At 34.3% G+C, this 25770-nt stretch overlaps 2 protein-coding genes across 2 annotated transcripts; one reads left to right on the top strand and one right to left on the bottom strand.

Moving 5' to 3' along the window:
• The first annotated feature begins 4073 nt into the window (after positions 1-4073).
• LOC132714511 (uncharacterized) lies at positions 4074-7305 on the top strand. Its single transcript, XM_060697407.1, has one exon. It carries the CDS (start codon positions 4082-4084, stop codon positions 5798-5800), a length of 1719 nt encoding a protein of 572 aa, XP_060553390.1. The 5' UTR covers positions 4074-4081; the 3' UTR covers positions 5801-7305.
• A 356-nt stretch (positions 7306-7661) lies between these two features.
• Positions 7662-22872, bottom strand: LOC132714513 (H(+)/Cl(-) exchange transporter 3-like). The gene is made up of 7 exons (XM_060697409.1): positions 22675-22872; positions 21809-21970; positions 20923-21129; positions 19603-19683; positions 12875-13057; positions 11932-12056; positions 7662-7830 (listed from the first exon to the last, which is right to left on the bottom strand). Exons 1-7 carry the CDS (start codon positions 22870-22872, stop codon positions 7677-7679), a joined length of 1110 nt encoding a protein of 369 aa, XP_060553392.1. The 3' UTR covers positions 7662-7676.
• Positions 22873-25770: the final 2898 nt, after the last annotated feature.

Here is a 25770-nt window from a genome sequence, read left to right on the forward strand (position 1 = left end):
AATTTTAAATTTAAATACTGGATTCTCAAACCCTAGTGAACATATATTATCAGTTCTTTTCAATATTAAGAATACTGATTCATGATATGAGAAAAACAGTTTTCATGTCCAAATTGAAATAAATTACCTTTAAAAAAAGACATTTTATATGCAATGGCTCATTTACAATTTTGATCTTAAGAAGTTTGAATCTGTTTCCTTTTTTTTGTTTTTGATTGGGTTTTACGTCACATCGACACAGTATAGGTCATAGCGCGACGTTCCAGCTTTTCTGGTGGAGGAAGACCTCAGGTGCCCTTTCGTGCATTATTCAAGGCACGAACAGGCACCTCAGGGTAGAACCACAGACGTTCCTTAAGCTAGCTGGATAGCTTCCTCACATGAAAGAATCCAAAGTCCCTGTCGGGATTCGAACCTACAGCGGTGAGGGGCAAGTGGTTTGAAGTCAACGACCTTAACCACTCGGCCACGGATGCCCGAAACTGTTTCCTGCACACCGTCTTAATATAAGTAATTTTCCTGCCAAAGCTTTAAGTTTTGCGCACCGTCTTAATATAAGTGATACTTGCAACTGGAAATGTGTTGTCACGCCACGGATGCCCCAGCATGCAGCCAAAATTTCATATGTTATAATATTTAGTTCCAAATTTGATTGCACAATTTTTTTTTTTTTCATTTTAAGTTCAAAGCCCTTAAAACTATTCAATGTTAACACAAACCATTTTTATACAACATTCAAGGCACTGAAACTATTCAGTGTTAACCTTTTGTAAATTGCATATTGCATATATCCACATAAGTATGAGTGCTGAAACTGAAAATTCAAAATTTTTCCAACATTCAAAAAAGATAACTTTGTCCAAAGTCATTGAACCACGACCAAATTCAAACTTGAACTGCTTATTAGTAAGATGTATCTATATGTCAAATTTGAGTTGAATGTGTACAACCATTGGGGAGATAATGAAAGGAAACTTAAAATTTCTGATTTTTTCAAAGTTCAAGAGGGAAAACTCTGTCAGCTAGGATCAAACAATGACCAAATTTGAAATTGACCAATGCATTCTTATGACATATCCATATCTTTAATTTGAGTTAAATATGTACAACTGTTGGTGAGATAATGAAAGGGAACTGAAAATTTCCTTTTTTTTCAAAGTTAAAGGGGAATTACTCTTCCAAAAATCATAGAACCATGATAAAATTCGAACTTTACGTGGGCAATTCTTGTGAAATTTCAGTTGAATGTGTAATACCCAAGAGGAGATAATGAGCGGAAACTGAAAATTTCATATTATTTCCAAAGTGAAAGGGACATAACTCTGCCAAAAATCATCGAACCATGACCAAATTCAAACTTGACCTGCAAATTCCTTTGACGTATCCATATATTAAATTTGAGTTGAATGTGTAATACTGTTGGGGAGATACTGAACGGAAACTGAAAATTTTATATTATTTTCAAAGTGAAAGGGGTATAACTCTCCTAAAAATCATTGAACCATGACCAAATACAAAACTTGACCTACCCATTCGTTTGACGTATCCATATGTCAAGTTTGAGTTGAATGTGTAATACTGTTGGGGAGATAATTAGCGGAAACTGAAAATTTCATATTATTTTTGAAGTAAAAGGGGCAAAACTCAAACTATGATCAAATTCTAACTTGACCTGAATTTTCCTATGACGTATCCATATTTCAAGTTTGAGTTGAATGTGTAATACTGTTGGGGAGATAATGAATGGTAACTGAAAATTTCATATTATTTTCAAAGTAAAAGGGGCATAACTCTGCCAAAAATCATCAAACCATGACCAAATTCAAAATTTGACCTGTATTTTCTCATGACATATCCATATGTCAAGTTTGAGTTGAATGTGTAATACCGTTGGGGAGATAATGAACGGAAACTGAAAATTTTATATTATTTTCAAAGTAAAAGGGGCATAACTCTGTTAAAAACCATTGAACCATGACCAAATTCGAACTTAACCTGTATTTTCTTATGACATAACCATATGTCAAGTTTGAGTTGAATGTGTGCAACCGTACTTAGATAATGAACGGAAAATGATAATGACGGAATGACAGAATGATGGAAAGACGGGTCAGGATGGAAGGACAGAACAGGGTAACACTATATGTCCCAGCCATGATACGGTGGGGGCATAAAAAAGTTTTAATTTCTTTTTATCGGTTCTAAAGATACAGAGCGGACAAAAAATTTGATACTGAAATAAATTGACTAAATGTAACCTAGACCTGAGAAAGGTGAAAACTGCACTCTGCACATCGTCTCATTATAATTAATATTTCTGCCAAGTAGCTTTAATTTCTTTTCACCGGTTCAAAAGATACAGACCGGACACGCAAACGCCTATATAAGTCTATATAAATAAATTTATCTCCAGGGTGGGGCCAATTTTAATTGTAGGAAATCAAAAATTCCAAACTTGTGTTCTGCACATTGTCTCGATATAATTAATATTTCTATCAGTTCAAAAGATATAGAGTGGACAAGCAAGGTGTATGTAACAATATACACTGAAATTCTTTTGGGCATATAAAAATGACTTCCTAATATTTAATAACATGCAAAACGGTTTTGATCCATTTCAAACATGTTTGATTTTCAAGAATTTTTAAGCTCAGACTCCTTAAAGATATACTATGCTCAAATTTGATTTTTAAAAATGGTAATTTAATTGCTACACAGTCTATTTGTATGTACATGTATAAAATAAACATGTTTTGACTTCATTTAAAGTAGATAATTATGTTATGTTTTAAACTCTACACACTATAGGTGGTCACAATATGAATATATAGTGTCATTAAAAAAACTGGCAGTTTTTTATAAGAAGAGACCAACTTTCCTCAATGACCTGTAATAGGGAATGCAGCTTCCCATACATAGTTTATTCATTATTTTATTCAAATTAAACATATTCAGTAAGAATTTCGTGGATTTCAATACATTTCTAAGATAAAAATATTTTACCCAAAGATAAGCATAGTGTATCTTTAATTTTTTTTTTTACATGTCCCTGACGTATCAGTAGTGATGCTTTTTATTGTGTATTTCTCATTTGAAATAAACAATTTATGTCTAATTACAACAATTAATTCATTTAAAAGCTGATCAAGTTCAATGACAATTTTAACTGCTGATCAAGTTCAATGTCAGTTTTCAATAATGATTAATTTTAATGTCAATTTTAACTGCAGATCATTGTCAATTTTAAATCCTGATCAAGTTCAATGTGAATTTTAACTGCTGATTAGGTTCAATGTGAATTTTAACTGCTGATCAAGACCAAAGTCAATTTTAACTGCTGATCAAGTTCAATGTGAATTTTAACTGCTTATCAAGCTCAAGGTCAATTTTTACTGCTGATCAAGCTCAAGGTCAATCAAGCCCAATGTCAATTTTAACTGCTGATCAAGTTCAATGTCAATTTTAACTGCTGATTAATCTGAATGTCAATTTTAACTGCTGATCAAGCTAAATTTTAACTGCTGATCAGGTTCAATATCAATTTTTACTGCTGATCAAGTTCAAGGTCAATTTTAACTGCTGATCAAACTCAAGGTCAATTTTAACTGCTGATCAAGCTCAATGCCAATTCAAAGCTGTCTAAATATCAACAGAGTAGCGTATACAAAATCACAGTAGGGGCGAAGCTTTGATTTGATTTATCAATTTTTTTGAAAAATCACATGTATACTTCATTTGCATATGCTCTGGTTTTGAAATTTATGTTTTTCTCACATGTATTGGGTTTTGATTGTTGAAACTTCTGATCTCATGAGGCACTGATCTTTAAATCACAAACACTTCACAGGTAAAAGAAGTCGCTCAATGAAAGATTGACCACAATAAACTGAGCTTTTGAGACTGTATCTTCAAAGAGACAAACATTCCTGCAATTCCTGTTTGCCTAACACTTAAACATTATTTAGCATCATGCAACACTTGTCTTACTGTACAAAGTATTCATTTTAAACTATTATTAACTCTCAAAATCATTAAACATGGTAATTCATTTATTTTGTTTTTTTTATGTTTCAGTGAAATCATGGCTGTCCAAGGTAAAAAAGCCACCAAAAAATTTTCATCTTCAACAACTTCTATGGGTTCTGATGAAGATCTCAAAGTTTACTGTCAGCCATGTGATCGTGATGGACCTAGACTTCCTACCCATGGCTATTGTACAAACTGCTCAGAGCATTTGTGTGAAACATGTTTTACCCTCCACAGAAGACACACATTGTCAAGACACCATACCTTACTAGACAAAACCAATATGCCTCAGACCATGTCACCTGCAACACCAAGACAACCAGATATCTTCACAAAACAATGTCCTAAACACAACATTGAGATGATCAAGTTTTACTGCCATGATCATAAGGCTCTACTTTGCAGTGTTTGTGTTACACTTGAGCATACAGTAACATCTTGCAATGTCAACTATATACCTGACATTTCAGGCAAGACCATCGATAGCACAGAATATCAAGATGTATTGAAGGATTTGAACGACATGACTGAGAGATCAAGCAAAATACTTCAAGACATGAAGAAATTGAATGAGTTATCAAACAAGTCTTTGACAGAAGCATTGACAGACATATTGAAATTCCGAAAAGAAATCAACCAAAGACTAGATGAAATGGAAAGACAAGTCAAAATGGCTGCAAAAGTCATCCAAGAGGACAATAGCAAGAATCTGAAGACTGTAGAAACAGCATGTGGAGATGTACTTAAATCATTAAAGTCATCCTCTGATGTCATTAAAAATCTCAACACTTCCAAACAAGCCAATGATTTGTTCATAGAACTAAAACATGCACAACAGATGATAAAAGATTATAAACAGATTGTTTCTAAGCTCTCTAAATTTGAAGTCAAAGGGTATAAGTTTGAACCAAACGAGGTAATATCAAATCTTCTTGAAAAAGAAAAGTCACTGGGGACACTGAAAGGTAGAATATTATCTCCTGCTTTAAGGTCCAGACAATGTTCACAAATGGATAAAATCGGCATCAAAACATCAAAAGACACCATTGATTGTAATATATCAGGAATGACTCTCCTTACTCCTGATCTTCTTATCATCACAGATTATAACAACATGGCCATGAAAATAGTTGATATCAGTAGCAAATCTGTTCAAGCTCCGCATAAGTTTGATAGTGAACCTTATGATGTCACAACAGTTTCACAAAATGAAGTTGCTGTCACATTGCCATTTCATCAAACTATTCAGTTCTTTTCTGTTTCTAGAAATAATCTCATGCAGAAGCACACTCTAAAGGTTGATGGAATATGTTATGGTATAAGCTGTCATAAAGATAAAATGGTGGTGTCATACCAAGATCCAGCTAAAGTTCAAATCCTTCTTATCAATGGCACTGTATTACAGACAATACAAGATGAAAATATTTTCAAAAATCCAAACTATATTACAACAAGTGACAATTGTATCTTTGTATCTGATTATGTATTAAAAACAGTTACCAAGTTAAACTGGCAGTGTGAGGTGAGAGGTAAATATGTGTGTAAAGAATCTCCATGTGGCTTGACAATGTCAGATGATGGGACCGTGTTTGTTTGTATAGAAAACCCTACCATAGAAGAGATATCAGGAGACTGTAGTAAAGGACAAGTTGTTGTAAAGGATATACAATGGCCTCGAGCTGTCTGCTGGTCTGCTGAAACATGTACATTGTACACAAGTAGCAGTGTTATTCCAGAATGTAACTTTATAAACCTCTTCAAACTGTCTAATTAATGAAAGAATTTTTTCTTCAAAGACAGACAAGATATTAACAAATGTATAGGGATTTACTTTATTATGATAGATAGTTCTTATTAAGAACTGGTGACTGTTATTTACAGTACCTCTGTAAACAAATAAACTATTCCTCACTGGAATCAGTTACAATATTGAAGTTTTTATCATCCAGATTGGTAAAGCATAAACACCCTTGGTGAGCTTATAACAAGCTTATAGCAACAGCAAGCCACCATCATTTAACATACTTGCACACAAGTAGTTGCAGCTATCTTACATAAATTTGAACTGTGACAGTTGTTGCCTAAATGTTGTTTTTTTACTGCTTTTTTGTTTGTTGTTTTTTTGTTGTTGTTTTTTTTGTTAAAAACTTTTACTTCACCAACTGGTGTATCTTTTTACTTCTGGACTAGTGGCTTAATAAACAATCCATTGTCACAATATACATTCAGCGAATAAACTAATATCTGTCACAAAATCAATCTGATGAAATCAGCTCTGAACTAATGCTAAGCAACTACAATCTAAGTGTTGAGCATAATTTTTCGTCTGCTCAACTCCACTTAATTCTCCTGCAAACTGGGCTGTCCAGCTTTTTATATCATCAGTCAACAACCATTTTCACAATCATAAATATAAAGAGTAACTTAGGCTTACACTTAATGTGATTAATATCTCCACCAGAAACTTTGACTTTTTTGAAGAAAACATATAATTTATGAAGTATCAACTGTGTACAAAGAATTTCAATTAATTGCAATGCCAACCAGGATCTTTATATAAACTTGCTTTATACTAAATTTGAGAGTAATATCTTATTCCTCCTAACTCTAGATATTGCCTGAAAACCATTTTTCTATTTTTAAAAATAGTTACCTTGAACCCAGGGGGTCCAAGTGCAACATCAACTGGGGTCTTTATATAAGCTTGGTTTAAGCCAAGTTTAACTACAATATCTCATTCCAAACTCTAGTTATTGTCTGGAAACAAATTTTCTGTTTTCGGCAACAGTGACCTTGACCTTGACCAAAGGGGGTCCAAATGCAATACCATTCGAGGTCTTCATATAAGCTTGCTATAAGCCTAATTTGATTACAATATCTTATTCCTAACTCAAGTTATTGTCCAGAAACCATTTTTCTATTTTAGTAATGGTGACCTTAAACTTCGCCCAGGGGTCCAAATGAAATACCAACCAGAGTTTCCACACTAGGTTGCTATATACCAAGTTTGCAATATCTCATTCCAAACTCTAGTTATCGTCCTAAAACCAAAGACCAAAAATCCTACCTGCAAGCAGACACCTATAATTATACCCCCATAAACTTCATTTGTGGAGATATAATAATAGAAACTGCAATCAATCATCTTTACATACTGACCAATGATTGTACATTTTTATACATGCATATTGTTAATAGCTTTACTATATATATGTGTCATAATTAACAAATCATACATTAATTATATAATAAATCTTCTTGCTCTAAAACCGTGTGCGTCATTCATTTGAATCATAAAAAATATATGTACAATCAACCAAAGATTTATGTGATTCAATCCTGCCCAATTAAAGTTGAGACTACTTTTTCCAGTTTATTTGTCAAATTACTTCAAACATTTTTTTTTCTCAAACTAAAATCAACAATTTGTTTTACTTCCACAGACAGACATATTTTGGACATTCTGTAAAGGACAGTTTGATTGCATGGCTAAATAATAAAAAAAATAGCTTTCTTGGGAAATCCAAATCAAAATGAAGGTGAAACAAATACGGTGGCAATCAGATCTACATGCAAGATATAACTTAAGTAGATCTGAATATTTGTCAGATTGTGTTTGGGCTAGAGTTAAGACAATAACATAATATCTGTCACAATCTTACCTTCATACCAAATGTGAACACAGTAATTATTCCCTTGAATAAAAGAGCCAGGACAAGTTGCCATATTGCTCTCTTCACACCATCCCCAGCAAATGTACTTGACATGTATGACTTTGGATCCGTAAAATTTCTTTGATAATCACTGAAATAGCAATATATGAAAGCTGTATTGTTTAGTCTTAAGTGCTCATGATTTTCTTGCAAGACAGCTTGTAAGTTGACAAGTTTATAGAACTATAATTTAACTAGAACTGCCACTATCATGGCGTGAATAGCCCCGCATATCACTTTGTCAGAATCAACAGTGGCCATTTAGAACTCAAGGAAAACCTCCCTGCCAAATCTGAGGTTACTAAGCCAGTGCATTGCTAAGTTATGTATTCTACATGCTTCAAATGTGAAAATGTCAAAATCAATACACTCTGGACAGGCATTCTGAAGCAATTGAGAGGAAAAGCTTTATTTTGACAAGGTCCCTGTGACCTTGACCTTTGACCCAGTGACCTCAAAATCAATAGGGGTCATCTACTAATAATGACTAACCTCCATGCCAAATATGAAGACTGTGGGTCATAGGAACCCTAAGTTATTGGGCGGACAAGCTTTTTGAAGTCAAGGCCCCTGTGACCTTGACCTTTGACCCGGTGACCTCAAAATCAATACGGGTCATCTACTAATCATGACTGACATCCATGCCAAATATGAAGACTGTGGGTCAAAGGAACCTTAAGTTATTTGGCGGACAAGCTTTTTGAAGTCAAAGCCCCTGTGACCTTGACCTTTGACCCGGTGATCTCAAAATCAATAGGGGTCATCTACTAATCATGACTAACCTCCATGCCAAATATGAAGACTGTGGGTCATAGGAATCAAGTTATTTGGCTGACAAGCTTTTTGAAGTCAAGGCCCCTGTGACCTTTGGCCTGGTGACCTCAAAATCAATAGGCGTCATCTACTTATCATGACTAACCTCCATGCCAAATATAAAGACTGTGGGTCAAAGGAATCTTAAGTTATTGGGCAGACAAGCTTTTTGATTTTGAAGTCAAGGCCCCTGTGACCTTGACCTTTGACCTGGTGACCTCAAAATCAATAGGGGTCATCTACTAAGCATGACTAACCTCCATGCCAAATATGAAGACTGTGGGTCAAAGGAATCTTAAGTTATTGGGCGGACAAGCTTTTTGATGTCAAGGCCCCTGTGACCTTGACCTTTGACCTGGTGACCTCAAAATCAATAGGGGTCATCTACTAATCATGACTAACCTCCATGCCAAATATGAAGACTGTCGGTCAAAGGAATCTTAAGTTATTGGGCGGACAAGAAAAACCAACGGACGGCAGGATGGACTAACTTTTGATATTTATGAGGCAAATCAGCTCATAAACACCACCTGGACCAACGTCCATAAGCAAAACTAGAGGATGCTTTTGTAAAAAAGCGCATGTCTCCCCCACTGCTGAGAATAACTGTGAATGGAAACAGGAATGGAAATGGAGATAAGATAATGTAAATACCCGGTAGTCACTTCAATGAAGGCTGTCTATGGATGGTTTCTATTGTTAAGGTTAAGAACTCTAGTTATCATCCGGAAATGAGAAAATGACCAATGGTCACTGTGACCTTAACCTTTGACCTACTGACCCCATAAACAAGAGGGATCATCTGCTCAATAAGACCAATCATCCTATGAAGTTTGAGGGTTGTAGGTCTAAAGGAACTCTAGTTATCATCCGGAAAGGAGAAATTAACCAACGGTCGCTGTGACCTTGACCTTTGACCTACTGACCATTAAAACAATAGGGATCATTTGATTAATAAGACCAATCATCCTATGAAGTTTGAGGGTTGTAGGTCAAAAGGAACTCTAGTTATCATCCGGAAATGAGAAATTGACCAACGGTCACTGTGACCTTGACCTTTGACCTACTGACCCCAAAAACAATAGGGATCATCTGCTCTATAAGACCAATCATCCTATGAAGTTTGAGGCTGTAGGTCAAAAGGAACTCTAGTTATCATCCGGAAACGAGAAATTGACCAACGGTCACTGTGACCTTGACCTTTGAACTACTGACCCCAAAAACAATAGGGATCATCTGCTCAATAAGACCAATCATCCTATGAAGTTTGAGGTCTGTAGGTCTAAAGGAACTCTAGTTATCATCCGGAAACGAGAAATTGACCAACGGTCAGTGTGACCTTGACCTTTGACCTACTGACCCCAAAAACAATAGGGATCATCAGCTCTATAAGACCAATCATCCTATGAAGTTTGAGGGCTGTAGGTCAAAAGGAACTCTAGTTATCATCCGGAAACGAGAAATTGACCAACGGTCACTGTGACCTTGACCTTTGAACTACTGACCCCAAAAACAATAGGGATCATCTGCTCAATAAGACCATTCATCCTATGAAGTTTGAGAGCTGTAGGTCAAAAGGAACTCTAGTTATCGTCCGGAAACGAAGAATGGACGGACGGACTGACTGACTGACGGACGGACGGACTGACGGACGGACGGACAGGGCAAAAACAATATGTCTCCCCCCGAGGTGGGGGAGACATAATTAGCTCATAAAAAAAAATTAGCTCTTAATTTGAGTTTTTGTTCTTTATTTAACTATGGAATGAAGCTCATAAATATCAAATGTTTGCTCGGACAGACAGCCCGACGGCCGGACAGACAAGCTGATTCCAGTATACCCCCCTTACAACTTTGTTGTGCGGGGGTATAATTATAGTTATGCATATTTAAAGAATCTACACTGAGCTCCAAAAGGCTCAAATATAAAGTTTGAAATCAAACATAATTCAACTCGGGCACTCGTAACTGAAAAATTTGAAAATGAAGAGCTCTAGCTTTTTGGGTTTTTAAGAGTTTTTTTTTTAGTTTTTACTTTATACATACAGAAATATATAAAGAAAAAAAATGACCGTCCTTGGGTGGGGCCAATTTTGATCCCAGGGCTTTTATTTGAACAAACTTGGTAGACACGCACTAGAAGATGTTTCATGCGAAAAATCTCAGCTCTAGCTCTTTGGGTTTTTTAAAAAAAAAAAGATTTTATTTTTTTTATCTATACATATAAGGAAAATAAATAACCCCTGGGACGGGGCCAATTTTGACCCCAGGGCTTTTATTTGAACAAACTTGACAGACACCCACAATAAGATGTTTCATGCAAAATATCTAAGCTCTAGCTCTTTCGATTTTTAAAAGAAGATTTTTTTTGTAAGATTTTACTTTATACATGTAAGGAAAAACAATGACCATCCTGGGAAGGTGCCAATTTGAACAAATTTGGTAGACACTCACTAGAAGATGTTTCATGCCAAATATCAAAGCTCTAGCTCTTTGTATTTTTTAAAGAGAAGATTTTTTTAAGCTTTTACTATACACATATAGGAAAATCAATGACCCCCTGGGGCGGTGACCATTTTGCCTGCATGGCTTTTATTTAAACAAACTTGACACACTCACTAGAATATGTTTCGCACCAAATATCAAAGCTCTAGCTCTTTAGATTTTTAAAGAAAAGACATTTTAATTTTTTTCATTCAGTTGTCCTGGCAACCAGAGTCTGCATGGAATTAAATTCTTTGAACAATTTTCAAAGGTGACCTATTCGATAGTTTGGATGGATGGAAGGACGAGCCACGGACGGACACCAGATGAAAAGCGATCACAAAAGCTCACATTGTCACTTTAAGACAAAAATCTCAGAGCTTTTCACATTTGCAGCCTTAAGAACTTATTGTTATATCTTCAACAGCGGATCTATGTACTGTTGCACTTTCTTCTAAGAATATAAAATCAATAACATCATGTACAGATCTTGCCAGAAGGGATGGCCATGACCTTCCTAGAATTTTGCTGGTATGTATTAAAATATTCATAATATATAATATATCGGGGTCTGGATATTAACTTTTTTTTTCACTTACAATAAATGTTTTGACTTATAAAACTCTGGGAAAACTAGTAAAATACACCAAACACTCTCATAAAAATAGCAAAACTTGAATGTGCATTAACCCCTGTCAGAATTTATATGACACCCTCTGGTAAAAGATTCCATGATTGGCACCGGACACTTTTTATGTGGATAACCTTTTCGATACAGTTTTTCTCTATTTTTAAGATGTTGGTTATGTTGGTTTATAGTCACAGGTGGCAATAACTAAAATTTAATGTATATGTAAGCTATTTTATCAAAATAATATGTAGAGAAAATACACACCATAAATCATTTGTATCTTCAGGTCCACATCTACTGACCAGCTGTCGTATCATTTCACTCGTGTTCATTCTTGTATATGGATTAGGAAAACTTAACAATGTTGTAATAAATGCTACAACAAGTACCTGCAAACAGATAATTAACATGACTTATATGACAACAGTACTTACTGGTTAGTTCCAAGAATCTATCTTATATATGTATAAATTGCAAGAATTTGTTTTCACATTCAGCATGAATAGGGATGTTTAGTTTTTGTTTATTTCCGTGGGTTTTACATCTCACCAACGCTATTTAGGTCATATGGCAACTTTCCAGTTTTACTGGTTCAGAAACACCTCAAGTGACCTTCCGAGCATTATTTCAGGGACGAATAGCAACCTTAGTAGAACTATGCACATTCCCTAAACTACCTGGATAGCTTCCTCATGAGGAAGAATCCAAAGTCTCTGTCTGGATTCAAACCTACAGTGGTGGTATGAAGTAAATGACCTTAACCACAGAAGCCTCTTATAAGTATGCATAAACTAACAAACTATTTGTATCAATTCTATGGGACTTTTTGTGACCTGTGTGGGACAGAAAACCGACAGTAAAGTCAGTCCAGGATTTACTTTCCTAAATGACCTTTTTAAGGCTTCTCAATAAATGATGCCTAAATGGTGCCTTTACACATTTTGATGCTTTTTATTTTAACTTTGACCCCTATATGTACTTTGACCTTAGCCCCTGGAACCTGAATTTTGCCTGTGACACTCCACCTCACAATGGTGAACATTTGTGACTGGTGAGCTAAAAAACAAAAACTTTACACATCTAAGAAAGAAAGCATTGTTTAATCAACTCTGTTTTTAGACTGTAAAATTTGAATCCTTTGCATATCAATGTCTTTCTATTCTTTAAATAAGGCTTTCTATTCTATAAATAAAGCAAGGTTTTTTACCCCTAATGCCCCTATTAAGATGAATGGAACAAGTTCTTGCAGGTACCATGGCTCATTGTATTCTATATAAAATATGACAAGATGATCGTTGCCAAATGGATTGATGGACCGTAAGACAAATGCTGCAGCCAATGCACAGAGGAATGACCGCCATAACGTCTTCAGTGGGAAATAATAACTGACCTGAAAAATATAGAAGATAGATCAATTTTAAACTCTAAGATATGCCTGATTAATAATATCTGTCATATTTTGCGGTTCGGATCGGAATATCCGTCCCGATGTGAGACGCCCATTGGGCAGTAACGAGGCTTGCCGAGTTACCGCCCATGGGCGTGTGACTGAGGGACGGATATTCCGATCCGAACCGCAAACATATGTCAGATGTTATTTCTTTCATATTCTTCCACATTCTATTATATTTTAAATTCTTTATATTTATTTTCAATGAAAGTTTATATCATTACAACCCTAACTACTTTCTTACAACAGCGTATGAAATACAACTTCATTCATAACGGTAAAATGGCGTCATCCTAAGCGTGCCATTGTACAGCACGTGACTCATCTGGCACCCCCGTGCCAGATGAAATTTCCGGCATGGGTAAAACTCACGGAAACGCCAGTCTGATATGCAAGAATATTTATTCTATACGTTACCCAGTATTTCATGTCCAGTAGCTTGCAATAAAATAAGTTCTACAGTCAAAATCATGGTCATAATGAAATATAATTTCTATCTGTACAAGCAAATAAAGCTATATACATTATTTAAGACTCCCAGCCTGGCTATAAAAAAACAACATTTTTCTGAGTTGTCATGAATCTCAGGATTTCCATTGGTCAGTGTAGAGTCTGTGCCCATTTCTGACCAATTCAATACCCCAAGATCTAAGTTTCGGCTGAGAAAATTTCTTATATAACCTCAGTGCTAGGACAGAACACTATCTCAACAAAAAAAAATCAACCAACTTAGATGTAGGATGTTGTGATAACAATACACAGCAGCCCCTTTATAATTCTTCCAACCCCCCACCCCCGTTACAATGATAATCTCAGTATAACGCTCATAGGACCCGACTCCTAAAACGAAAATAGTATTTTTGGCCAAGGATATAAAAAAAATTTCATGCATATTTATAAGTTATAACGCACCGTATCTGATATAATGTTTGCTCAATGTGACAAATACAATAAACAAAGTAATCATGACACTTATGAGCGCAGAAAGTGTGAAAAGCATACACAGTTTAGCGTTAATCCGCTCTTATGTTGTTTTACCTGTCGAGCAGTCAGGCATCAAATTGTAAAATCCAAATTCATATTGTAACTAGGAAATAAATGGCGTTTGATTAACTAATGGACACAACTAAAGCTGGAAGCTTTTACTTAAACTGTAATAGCTAACTGTTTACATTTGTGATGTATGTTTTTCTTTTGGAAGTTTTCTGTTTCTTTTAAATATGATTAGTATTATTTAATATATATTTACATTATTAAAATGTTTTAGAAAAATATAATGTAAATACTCACTGAATGGTTAGTAAAAATTGTAAGCGTTATATGTATCAGCCAAGGGTGGGGTAATTTCACAATGAGTTTTTATGATCATAACCTTGTTATAAAGCAGTGTAGAGGCCTTAGACCCCAACATGAGCATTAAAACATGGCTACAGTGTATATATAAGCATTATTTTCCACTCAGCCATAGATGCCTTCTCAAAATCAAAATTTGTATCTTAATCTTTACCATATATGATAAATTTCTATTATTTAAATTCATTTATCAATGCCTTCTAATTAACAAGAGCACCAAATAATCACTTTTGACAAAAGTTCAAAGTTAAAAAGGGGCATAACTCAAAGAATATAACTTAAAATTATTATTATCATTATTCAGAATAATGTCCCTTTGTCCAAAAACTTCACATTGACAGAATACACAAGGAACTAGAAATGTGTCCATAGGACACGGGTGCCCCCACCGCGCCACTGTTCTGTCAATCTTTTTACTAAGTCAACGGAAATAACTCTACAAATACTGGATAAATCCACAAGCGAAACCCCAGGTGCAAATCTAAATATGCTGAGCAACCTGCCCATAAGGTTTAATGACTCTATGTCAAATCCTTTTTGAGTAACTTGCTTTCAAAGTCAAGGGCAATGACTCTAAAAATACTAAATAATCCAGACGAAAATACCTGGTGCACAACAACACATGCTGATCAACATTCCTGTTAAGTTTCATGACTCTAGGTCAAATACTTTTTGAGTTACGTGCGACACAAGTTGAAAATTGCAAAAAAATTACTAAGTCAAGGGCAATAACTCTAAAAATACTAAAAATATCCAAACAAAAATACCCAGGTTACACATACTACACATGCTGATCAACATTCCTGTAAAGTTTCATGACTCTAGGTCAAATACTTTTTGAGTTACTTGCGACACAAGTTGAAAATTGCAAAATTTTACTAAGTCAAGGGCAATAATTCTAAAAATACTAAATATATCCAGACGAAAATACCCAGGTGCACAACTACACATGCTGATCAACATTCCTGTAAAGTTTCATGACTGTAGGTCAAATACTTTTTGAGTTACGTGCGACACAAGTTGAAAATTGCAAAATTTTACTAAGTTAAGGGCAATAACTCTTAAAACACTAAAATTATCCAGACGAAAATACCCAGGTGCACAACAACACATGCTGATCAACATTCCTGTAAAGTTTCATGACTCTAGGTCAAATACTTTTTAAGTTACATGCGACACTAACTGAAAATTGCAAAATTTTACTAAGTCAAGGGCAATAACTCTTAAAATACTAAAAATATCCAAACGAAAATACCCAGGTGCACAACTACACATGCTGATCAACATTCCAGTAAAGTTTCATGACTCTAGGTCAAATACTTTTTGAGTTACGTGCGACAAAAAAGTGAACGGACGGACGGACGGACAAGGTAAATCTAAATGCCCTCCACTCAAGTGGGGGCACAATAAAAGCTGTATATTCATAACTTTTAAAATCTTTGAATATGGCTTCATTAAAAAAAATTCAAAACAATGATGACAACAGTAACGACGCAGCGATCTTGACTTTTTCTTTAAAACAGACAAGATAACAAGAGGGCCATGATGGCCCTGAAGTCGCTCACTTGTATATAGGCCCGTTTAAGCTGGGCCAGTTTAAACCCCAGGGCTTTTATTTGAACAAACTTGGAAGACAACCATCAGAAGATGTTTCATGCTAAACATCTAAGGTCTAGCTCGTTGGGTTTTTTAAAAGAAGATTTTTTCAAGTTTTTTTCTTTACACATATAGTTAAAAACAATGACACACCTGGGGCAGGGCCAGTTTTGACCCAAGGGCTTTTATTTGAACATTCTTTGTAGACACCTACTAGAAAAATTTTCATGCTTAATATCTAAACTCTAGCTATTCGGGTTTTTTCAAAGAAGATTTTTAAGTTTTTGCTATACACATAAAAGGAAAATCAATTTCCCCTGGGGCGGGACCAATTTTGACCCCAGGGCTTTTATTTGAACAAACTTTGTAGACACTCACTAGAAAATGCTTCTTGCTTAATATCTAAACTCTAGCTATTTGAGTTTTTTTCAAAGAAGATTTTTTAAGTTTTTGTTATACACATATAAGGAAAATGAATGACCCCTGGGACGCGGCCAATTTTAACCCCAGGGCTTTTATTTGAACAAAGTTGGTAGACACTCACTAGAAGATGTTTCATGTTTAGTATCTAAACTCTAGCTATTTGTGTTTTTTCAAAGAAGATTTTTTAAGTTTTAGCAATACACATATAAGGAAAATCAATGACCCTCGGGGCGGGGCCAATTTTGACCCCAGGACTCTTATTTGAATGAACTTCGTAGACATCCATTAGAACATGTTTCATGCCAAATATCTTAGCTCTAGCCCTTTGGGTTCTTTAAAGAAGATTTTTTACGTTTTTACTATATGCATATAGGGAAAATCAATGACCCCCTGGGGCGGGGCCAATTTTGACCCCAGGGCTTTTATTTGAACAAACTTGGTAGAAACCCATTAGTAGATGTTTCATGCTAAATATCTTAGCTCTAGCTCTTTGGGTTCTTTAAAAGAAGTTTTTTAAGTTTTTACTATATGCATATAGGGAAAATCAATGACCCCCTGGGGCGGGGCCAATTTTGACCCTAGGGCTTTTATTTGTACAACCTTGGTAGACACTCACTAGAAGATGTTTCATGCCAAATATCTAAGCTCTAGCTCTTTGGGTTTTTTAGAAGAAGATATTTATTTTTTTTTCTTTTGGTTGCCATAGCAACCAGAGTTCTGCATGGAATTAAATTCTTTGAACAATTTTCAAAGGTGACTACCAAAGGAACATTCCTGTGAAGTTTGGATGAAATTGGCTTAGTGGTTTATGAGGAGATGTCATTTAAAGTAAAAGTTTACGGACGGACGATGGACGGACGGACGCCGGACGAAAAGCGATCACAAAAGCTCACCCTGTCACTTTGTGACAGGTGAGCTAAATACACGCGATTTACAGAGCACTCCTTCTCTTTTATGTATAAATATATATTTTACAGACCTAAAACCTTGATCTCATGCTGCAATTTGTAGGAATAAAATCTATTCTGCAAAAACAACAACTGAATTTCCTCCTTCCATCCAGCTGTTTATATTTCATTAAAACCATCAATATATCAAGATTATTTAGCCTGAGCTCTATGATGGATAGTTCGTAAAGCCCTTTGGGACTAAATTGTCTTAATGTTCGTCTTCTGCCTTGCTTCGTCGGGCCCTTGTAGGTGATTTTCTTGTTGCTCTGTCTTCCTTTAGGACATTGAGTACTTTTGTTATGGTCATTGGGTTTACTTTTATATGTTTCTACATGATCATTTTAGTGTTTTACTTATTTAACCTTTTGTAACCATGACAACTGTTAGAATTTCACTTGGCGGGGATTCATTTTATTTACACTGTCTCGTTTATAGGAACATGGTGGGGCTAAGAGCGAGGTTTGGTGCACCATTAACCGGTTTAAACTCCCCAGCAGTCATTATTATGCTGCTGACCGTTCCAAGGCGGCGCCCCACTGTGTTCCTCAGATGTATGTCTATGTTGTTTCATACTGTTTTGGTGACACTTTTGCTTGTGTCCCTTGTTTGTTTTCTCGTCTACGGTAAGTATCTTCCCCATTGCCTCTAGTTTTTATTTCTTTGATTATCCCCCCCCCCTTCCCCCGGTCTTCTGTCCCCCTTCCCCTTTGTGGGCCTATTATTATTTTCTTTGAATTCCTAATCAGTTACAAATTATTTATCATTTAATGATTAACGTGTCGTTGCCCTGTCCTTTTTATGTTTGGGGTCCGCCTGGGCTCCTTGCCGTTGGTTCTTGTTGCTGGGTCATGTGGGGGTTGCGTTCACTGAACGCCGCCTTTCCTTGTTGATCTTGTTTATCATATATTATTTGTTATGGTATCATTTTCATTTCCTCTAATGTTAATGACAAACACAGGGGATTGTTTTTATAACTCTTCTTATAACAACATTTATAATGCCGGTTATTTGATGTCAATAAATCAAAGGTTGCTCACTACTTTGAATGGAAATAAAATTTGAGGCCCTTTGTGGCAATGGGTGATATCAACTGACAGGCAGAAAACAAACAAAAAAGCAAAGAAAAACAAAAACCAAACAATTATGTGATTGTTATTTGCTACAAATTTTTAATCCCTACTGTATTTCCTGGAAATCGTATTGACTTTTCTGTCATCATAAAATTGCAATTGTTCAATTAAAGCAGCAAAATTGTAAATTTTAATTCAGAAATAGAATGTATATAACAGCTTAACAAGAAAAGAGCAACAAAAAAATTGTTTCATAATTCAGTGAATTAACTTTTTCTGCAGTATTAATTACATAGTTACACAGAAGATCAAGTTTAGAGCAGCATGCCTCCAGACTCATCCTTATTTCATGATATTCTTTTTTAATGTATTAAAAAGTAAAGTATTGTCAAGTGAACAAAAGAAGTATTTTACACATTGCAAACCATGAAAATTACCAAACATATGTGAGAATATGCAAAACTAGCCCTTTTACTGTTTAAGTGACGCAGTAGACATATATATAAATATAAATATATGCTGGAAATCAGTCATTTATTGCACATAACATGTAAATTATCTATTAAATTGTGTATATTTTTACTTTTCTTTAAATCTTAGTACATTTTACACAAGGCTGATTTTCTTGAAATAATATGGCTCATCTGGAGACATGTACCTCAAAGCTGTCATATTCAATACTATTTAAAAGGAGGACTTAAATTGATAAATTTAAGTTTTAAAAAAACAGTTTGAATGTGTAGGCTGACTGGGTAGAAATTTCTACTTTCTATTAGCAATCTGGATAGACAGATAAACATGAATACTGTAACACCAAAGGATACTCCTGTTTATAGTAAAGTACAAAACAGAAACTAAAAGGCCTCTTCCCAATTGAAATTTTCCATAAAATAATGCAGTTTTCTCAAAAATCTGAACTAAAACCTGCTTTTTTATTTCCCAAATTAGCAATTTTAGCGATAATTTTTCCAAAAATCAAGAGGATAAGGCCTCTTCCCAATTAAGTGAGAAAAATCACTGACTATATGCCTCATCAAAAAGCTTCATGTGTTTTACAAAGCACAGTAAAGTTTGCTGAGCATCCAACACTCACCTCCTCCAAACTGAAGAGTACTCCATCAATGGCAGCACCAAAGGCCACACGTACTCCTGCAGCAGATGCAGCTGATAACACCTTAAATACAGACAGACAATGATAAATAATACAACACCATGGTAAGATCCTGCCTATTAAATCAAAGAATCAAGTGTTAAATGCACTGACTAGATAACTCAAAATCATGAATTCAAATTACACATAGTCTTGAAGTTTACCTTGTTGTTTGGAAAAAAGTCAAGCCCCTAATACTGTAAAGGTCATCATTTAGTGAATTATTATATGAGATCTCAAATGCCACTTTGCGAATTACCTAAGGCACAAGTGGGCACCAGAGTAAAACCATTAATCTTCTGTAAGCTATTTTGCAAGCTTCGTCAAATGAAAAAATCAACTGTCCTTGGCAAGATTCAAGTTTACAGTGGTATAGACTTTATATACAGGTGTACAAGTTGTTTATATACAGTTATGTACATTGCATTTGTATTCATCAACATAACTCTAATTATATTAGTACCATGATATCCCTTGCGGCAGTCATTTCAAGATGTTTAGAAAAGTTTTAAAATTTTAGCAATTTTTATAGCAAAAGGCTTTAAGATCCTAAACCTTTAGCATGCTGATGGCAACCTAATATACGCATGAAACCAGTGCAAACCAAGATCATCGGACATCTATGCCGTGTGATGCCTGCACAGTTTGCTTTTCAGTTAGTATATATTTTAAAATCTTCCTTAAAATGATGAACTGTTTTGTCCAGATTGAATGATGAACAAGTTCATTTAAGATATTAAACATGGTAGGGGTTAAATGTCTTATTTTTAACCTTCAATTCTTTGGTCATTCAGCTATCTCTCCTATCTAAACAACACAATGTTTAAACTTGGTCTTTCTTCAATGCAAGATTCTATCTTCCTTGTAAACTATAACTATGACAAATTGAATATTCTTGGAAATAACAATTAACTGTCTACATTTTTCCTAGATATAAATATATACGTTTCAACTGGAGATAATTGTATATGTTCCAGAGATATTCAGGATGATCTAAGAGCTAGAATCTGCGGCTATTATATCAATTTGTACACTGCCACTACAAAACAGAGATGATAAATTGTCTGCAACACACTGCAGACTTAAAATGACTTATACAGGGTCACATTAAAACATTTCGCAATGGTTTAGTAAAGAAAACATTCTTGTGACATTAAAATGAGAAATACCATGTACAAAAGTTCAGCAATAACAAACATGTTTAAACAAAACTAAATGTTATCAAGATATTAAACCTACAAAAAAAGACAACAAATGTATTACCTCTCTTTTTTTGGCTTCATTACTGCCATATTTTGGGAACAAGTACGAGAAAATGTTTCCACAGCAACAGGCAACATGAACATAGGGTCCTTCCTTGCCGAGGCTCAAACCTGCAGCTACTGACAGCATCATACCCACTGACTTGGTCAGCAGAGTCCATTTACCCAGATACCCACGAATAATGAACCCACTAAGTATGGTTTTAATCTGGAAAGTACAGAGAAGAGCTTATAATGTAGATACAGTTTGATGCAGATCCTTGGTCCCATATAGTAATAACTTGTGTTTCAGGGATCGCAGGTTTGATCCCCCACTCCTCTATTAACGTAACTTATGGTCTTTAGGATGAGATTTTATAACCTAGACATCATGTATAATGGTTCTACACAGTACACATCAAAGAACCAGCGTTGCCTCTGAAACTAGGCAACTACTGCATCATACACTACCCTGAAAATAACTACTAACTTTACAGGGTGCTTCCCAATGAGATCAACCACATATGACAGTAAACAAACTGGCAAATAATGCCAGCAGCAAATCCTACAGTACTTGTTGTTCATTTGGACTTATTGACAGCACTGTAGGTAAGAAAATATTTGCAATGTCTTTAAACAGTTATCCTTAATATTTTACGACTTTACTAACCATACCTTAAGCAAGAGCTTTTATTTTCAACAGAAACTCTATGTATCCATCCCTTCACTTATTTGACATAGATGATTTAAAATCCAATTCTTTAATCACTTTGTTATATTTCTCCAATGTTTTTTTAAAGTAAAATAAGTATTTTAAATAAGCCTAGAGATGTAAAAAGAGGTATCATTTCTAAGAAATCAAATTAACTTTGAAGGTAACATAATTCATATATCTTGAACTATCTTACCTCAGGAATACCAGAGCCACAAGCATAAGGAGCAAATACACGAACAAACATGGCTGCCGTGAAGGCGAACAAACAACCCCAGACGATGTAGAAGAAATATTTGATGATATATGACCCTCCTCCTGATGATTTTATACCCACCATTTCTGCCCAGGAATACCACTGAAATGACAAATTACTATCTGTTATATTCATACTGAAAATACTAACAAAATATTTCCTTAATTATTTCAGTTTCATCAATATTAAATAGCATAAGAAACAGAAATATTCAGAGTGAGACTATTTCTTTTACTTCTACACCTTCACAACAAAGTTTACCCCTTCCCATGCTAAATTCATTTATCTTAAATGGACTTGCCAATCTTTAATTCTGGACTAAACCATTCATCATACATGTATTATGGTAACATTTCAAAGTATAAATTGACTGTATAGATGTTTAAGACAAAACAAATTTTATCTGATTTAATTATCATGATACATTGTAAATCGTTTCGGCAAATATCAAGCCTTCAACAGATACTCAGTTTAAACTAAATATACAATTACATTTTACCAACCTGATGAGTTCGAGTATTGTCAATACTTGATTGTAAAACTAGAGCCTGGATAATGTAGAACTTTCTAAGTTAAAAAGGGGCCATACTTCTGGCAAAATTCATGATAGAGTTATGGCCCTTGGACAGTTACCTTCTATTGTGCTCCCAAATAAATGTGTGAAGTTTCAACAAATTCAGATTCCCTTCAGTAGTTTATGAGATAAAAACCTACATGCGAAAAAACTTCACCAAAGTGTGACTCTTGATGATTACAATAGCTCTCCTTATTCATCAAATAGTAAAGCTATAAATAAACTGACGTACCTGTGAGCATCGTTCCTCGTCTAACGTTGTATCATTGGCCGACCAGCAGCACTGCTCTCTATTTAACCAGAATGCATCTCTACAAATACCTTCCTTAATATCCGACAACCATGATGCACCTATATCTATAAGACCCGCTAATGCACCTGTACAAATAACAATAATAATAATAATAAGGGAAAATTGCAATTGTTTCATTTTTTATGAGCTATAGCCATAGGTAAAGCTTGTTCCTTAATTGATCAATTTTACCAATTCAATTAAAGTTGATAGTAAAAAATGTCTAATAACTTTTTTTTTTAAATCCTCATTTGTGGTGAAATCTATCAAGAGTTATAAGAAAAAAGCTGCTGAGAGCAAAGTGAAAGTAAAGATGGAAGGCAGTATGATATATGGCCAAGGATTTCACACTTTAACATGGAAGCACATACAACCCAGATTATTTCCCTTTTTAAACTGACCGAACATTTAATCTTTGCTACATATATGTCATGCATAAAACTGTTTATGATACCATATGTGTCAGCTTTCATTCACATGTTTACTTTTGAAAACAATTTATGTATCTCACAAATTTGTGATGTTTTTTATGATAAAAACATCAAAAGGTATGTAACATTAATTAAAATTTAACTTCTTTACAAATGCCCAGATGTCACACAATAAACCTAGTTCTAGATAAAAACACTGCCTCACGATTCTTCTATATCACTACAAGAAACCTACTCAATTACAGATTGTTTAAAACTCATCTGGTAAAAATATGAATAACTCCAGAAGTTAACATTTTAACTTTTGACAGATCTTCTAATTTGAAATTGCTGAGATCTTCAGTAGTTTGTTTCTGTTATTCTGGTTTAGGTCTGTGTTAAACCTCTGAATGCTTGCTTTGGTGATTAAGGACCTATACCTCCATTTGACCAGAACTCATTTAACTATCAGCTACTCAAAAGATACTGAAAGCCTTTTTATGTACATTGTCTGAATATTCTATATTCAAAGCAGGATAACATCATAGTGTGATTATTCAGCAGGGTACAATATTAGTTATAAAGATTTTTTGACAGGTTATATGGCCCTATATAACAGCTGTTTGTATATAGCTGCTCTGGTTATATTAAAAACAAACTTATATAATCTGTCAAGAATCTTTATAACAAATTTATAATACAGGAAACTTTTTTTTTTTTAGGAAAACATGAAATTACTTTAGAATTTCACAGCAGCCATTTAAACAATGACAAGCTATGTTACAAATGTGCAGTATTATAAAATATCATAGACAAGCTACTGCTCTTCTTGGGATCAAACTACCAACTTCTTCGAAATATTCTCTTTATTCTTGTTGAAATTATCTAACAAGATTCCATGTTGATCTGTTAGCCATTTATAACCTGTATAAATGCTGTGTTTTACCAAGCTTTTAAGGATGTCTAAGTAAATAACTTCACCCTGTTATTGATTTTTTCATTCCAAGCTTTAAATTTTCGCAGCCATTCTTACTTGTGATAACAATACTCTGTTGTAAGTTATTATTCTTTTATTATTCAAGTTCTGTGAGTTTTTATGTAGAGGAGTTAAGCAACATGAACAACATCGGTATTGCATATTTGAGACTCATGCAAAACACAAAACTTTGTAGTACCCAGTAAGTTCCCTTTCTGTGCTAGCTGTATTAGTTTTTACTCTATCATTGATAGTTCTTAGAAGTTTTTTTTATATCTTTGAGGCAAATTAAAGAAATCATATCAATTAACACACTGTGTCACATACAACTTTGTTTTGTTTATATATCTCATAGACAATAATATTATTATAATATAAACTTCCCACCTTTAATGCTGCTGAGGAATGATTGTTTTCATTAATTCAGTGACAAAAGTGTCGTGTAAGTATTAGTTGGCTGGAAAACTCTTTAAATTCACGAAAGATAAAACAGTAGATACAAAAGTCAAAATTTTGAAATGGATACAGGCAAACAGTCGACACTCAGACTATACTAGACTGCTACAGAGATGAGTTATCTAACCATTGTTTAAGTGTATTAATTTAAGACAGAATGAAACCCTGCAAATTAATATCTAATCCTCAACATCTGCTGCACAGCAGAATGAAACAAATTATTCATGTAACAGAACTATTTTGCATGTCAATTAGGTAAAAAAAATCATTTATCTTAAAAAAAAATTCTTAAGCTAAAAAAATGCCTATTTAATTTTGGGAAATTTTAGTGTTGTCACCACAAACGTATTAGGAAAACATTTAAAACCTATTAAAACAATCACTTTTTTTCAGAAAAAACTTCAGTCATGTAGAAATGTTTTTCTTTCTTTATTTTAATTTTTATGCTATGGAAGCAAAATTGTAGACACTAGTATACAATAATGTTTATTTCCACACATCTTTTACACATTCTATTTTGTTTTGTTTCTATGTCATACACAAATTAAAAAGCCTTAATTATAAAGATTTTAAAAAAAAGAATTGGGATACTGTATAATACTTCAATACATTCTTCTCTATAATCTCCTATTAAATGTGCAAACAATATTCTAAACATATCTATTACATTGGATAAGCAACTTTGGTCACGTGACCACAAAAGTCAACGTACTCGGCCAAAATAGCTCAGCTCAGGTAGATTTTTTGTGATTATTTTTCTTTCGAGGCGATTTAAATTATGCAATATAGACTACCGACCGCGGCATTTCCGATGCTTTCAAAAAAATGCATTTGGTGTCGTCTAACGTTTTGTATTTTCTGAAAACATTCAAACAATATTTACAATTTGTCAATGACAACGTACACACTATTGTGTAAAAATGTTGATAATAACTTAATAAACGATCTACGTAAAATTTCACGTTTTAAATGTATATGAGAATGTCTTAATGAAAAAAGAACGGTTTCTTGCTGTGGGTTTTTGTATTTACATGTTTTTAAAATGTGTCCAACTTACAGAAACTATGGAGCAATATTCAACCTGATGTCTAATATAGTAGATAAATAAGGAATATATCGGTATAAGATATATATGTCTTATATGCAGTTTCCTTTATCTTTTTATTTGGGGTTTTAACATTTCTTCTAATGAAT

Source organism: Ruditapes philippinarum, unplaced genomic scaffold, assembly GCF_026571515.1.
Source record: "Ruditapes philippinarum isolate M1 unplaced genomic scaffold, ASM2657151v2 ctg2750_1_1_1_1, whole genome shotgun sequence".
NCBI lineage: Eukaryota > Metazoa > Mollusca > Bivalvia > Venerida > Veneridae > Ruditapes > Ruditapes philippinarum.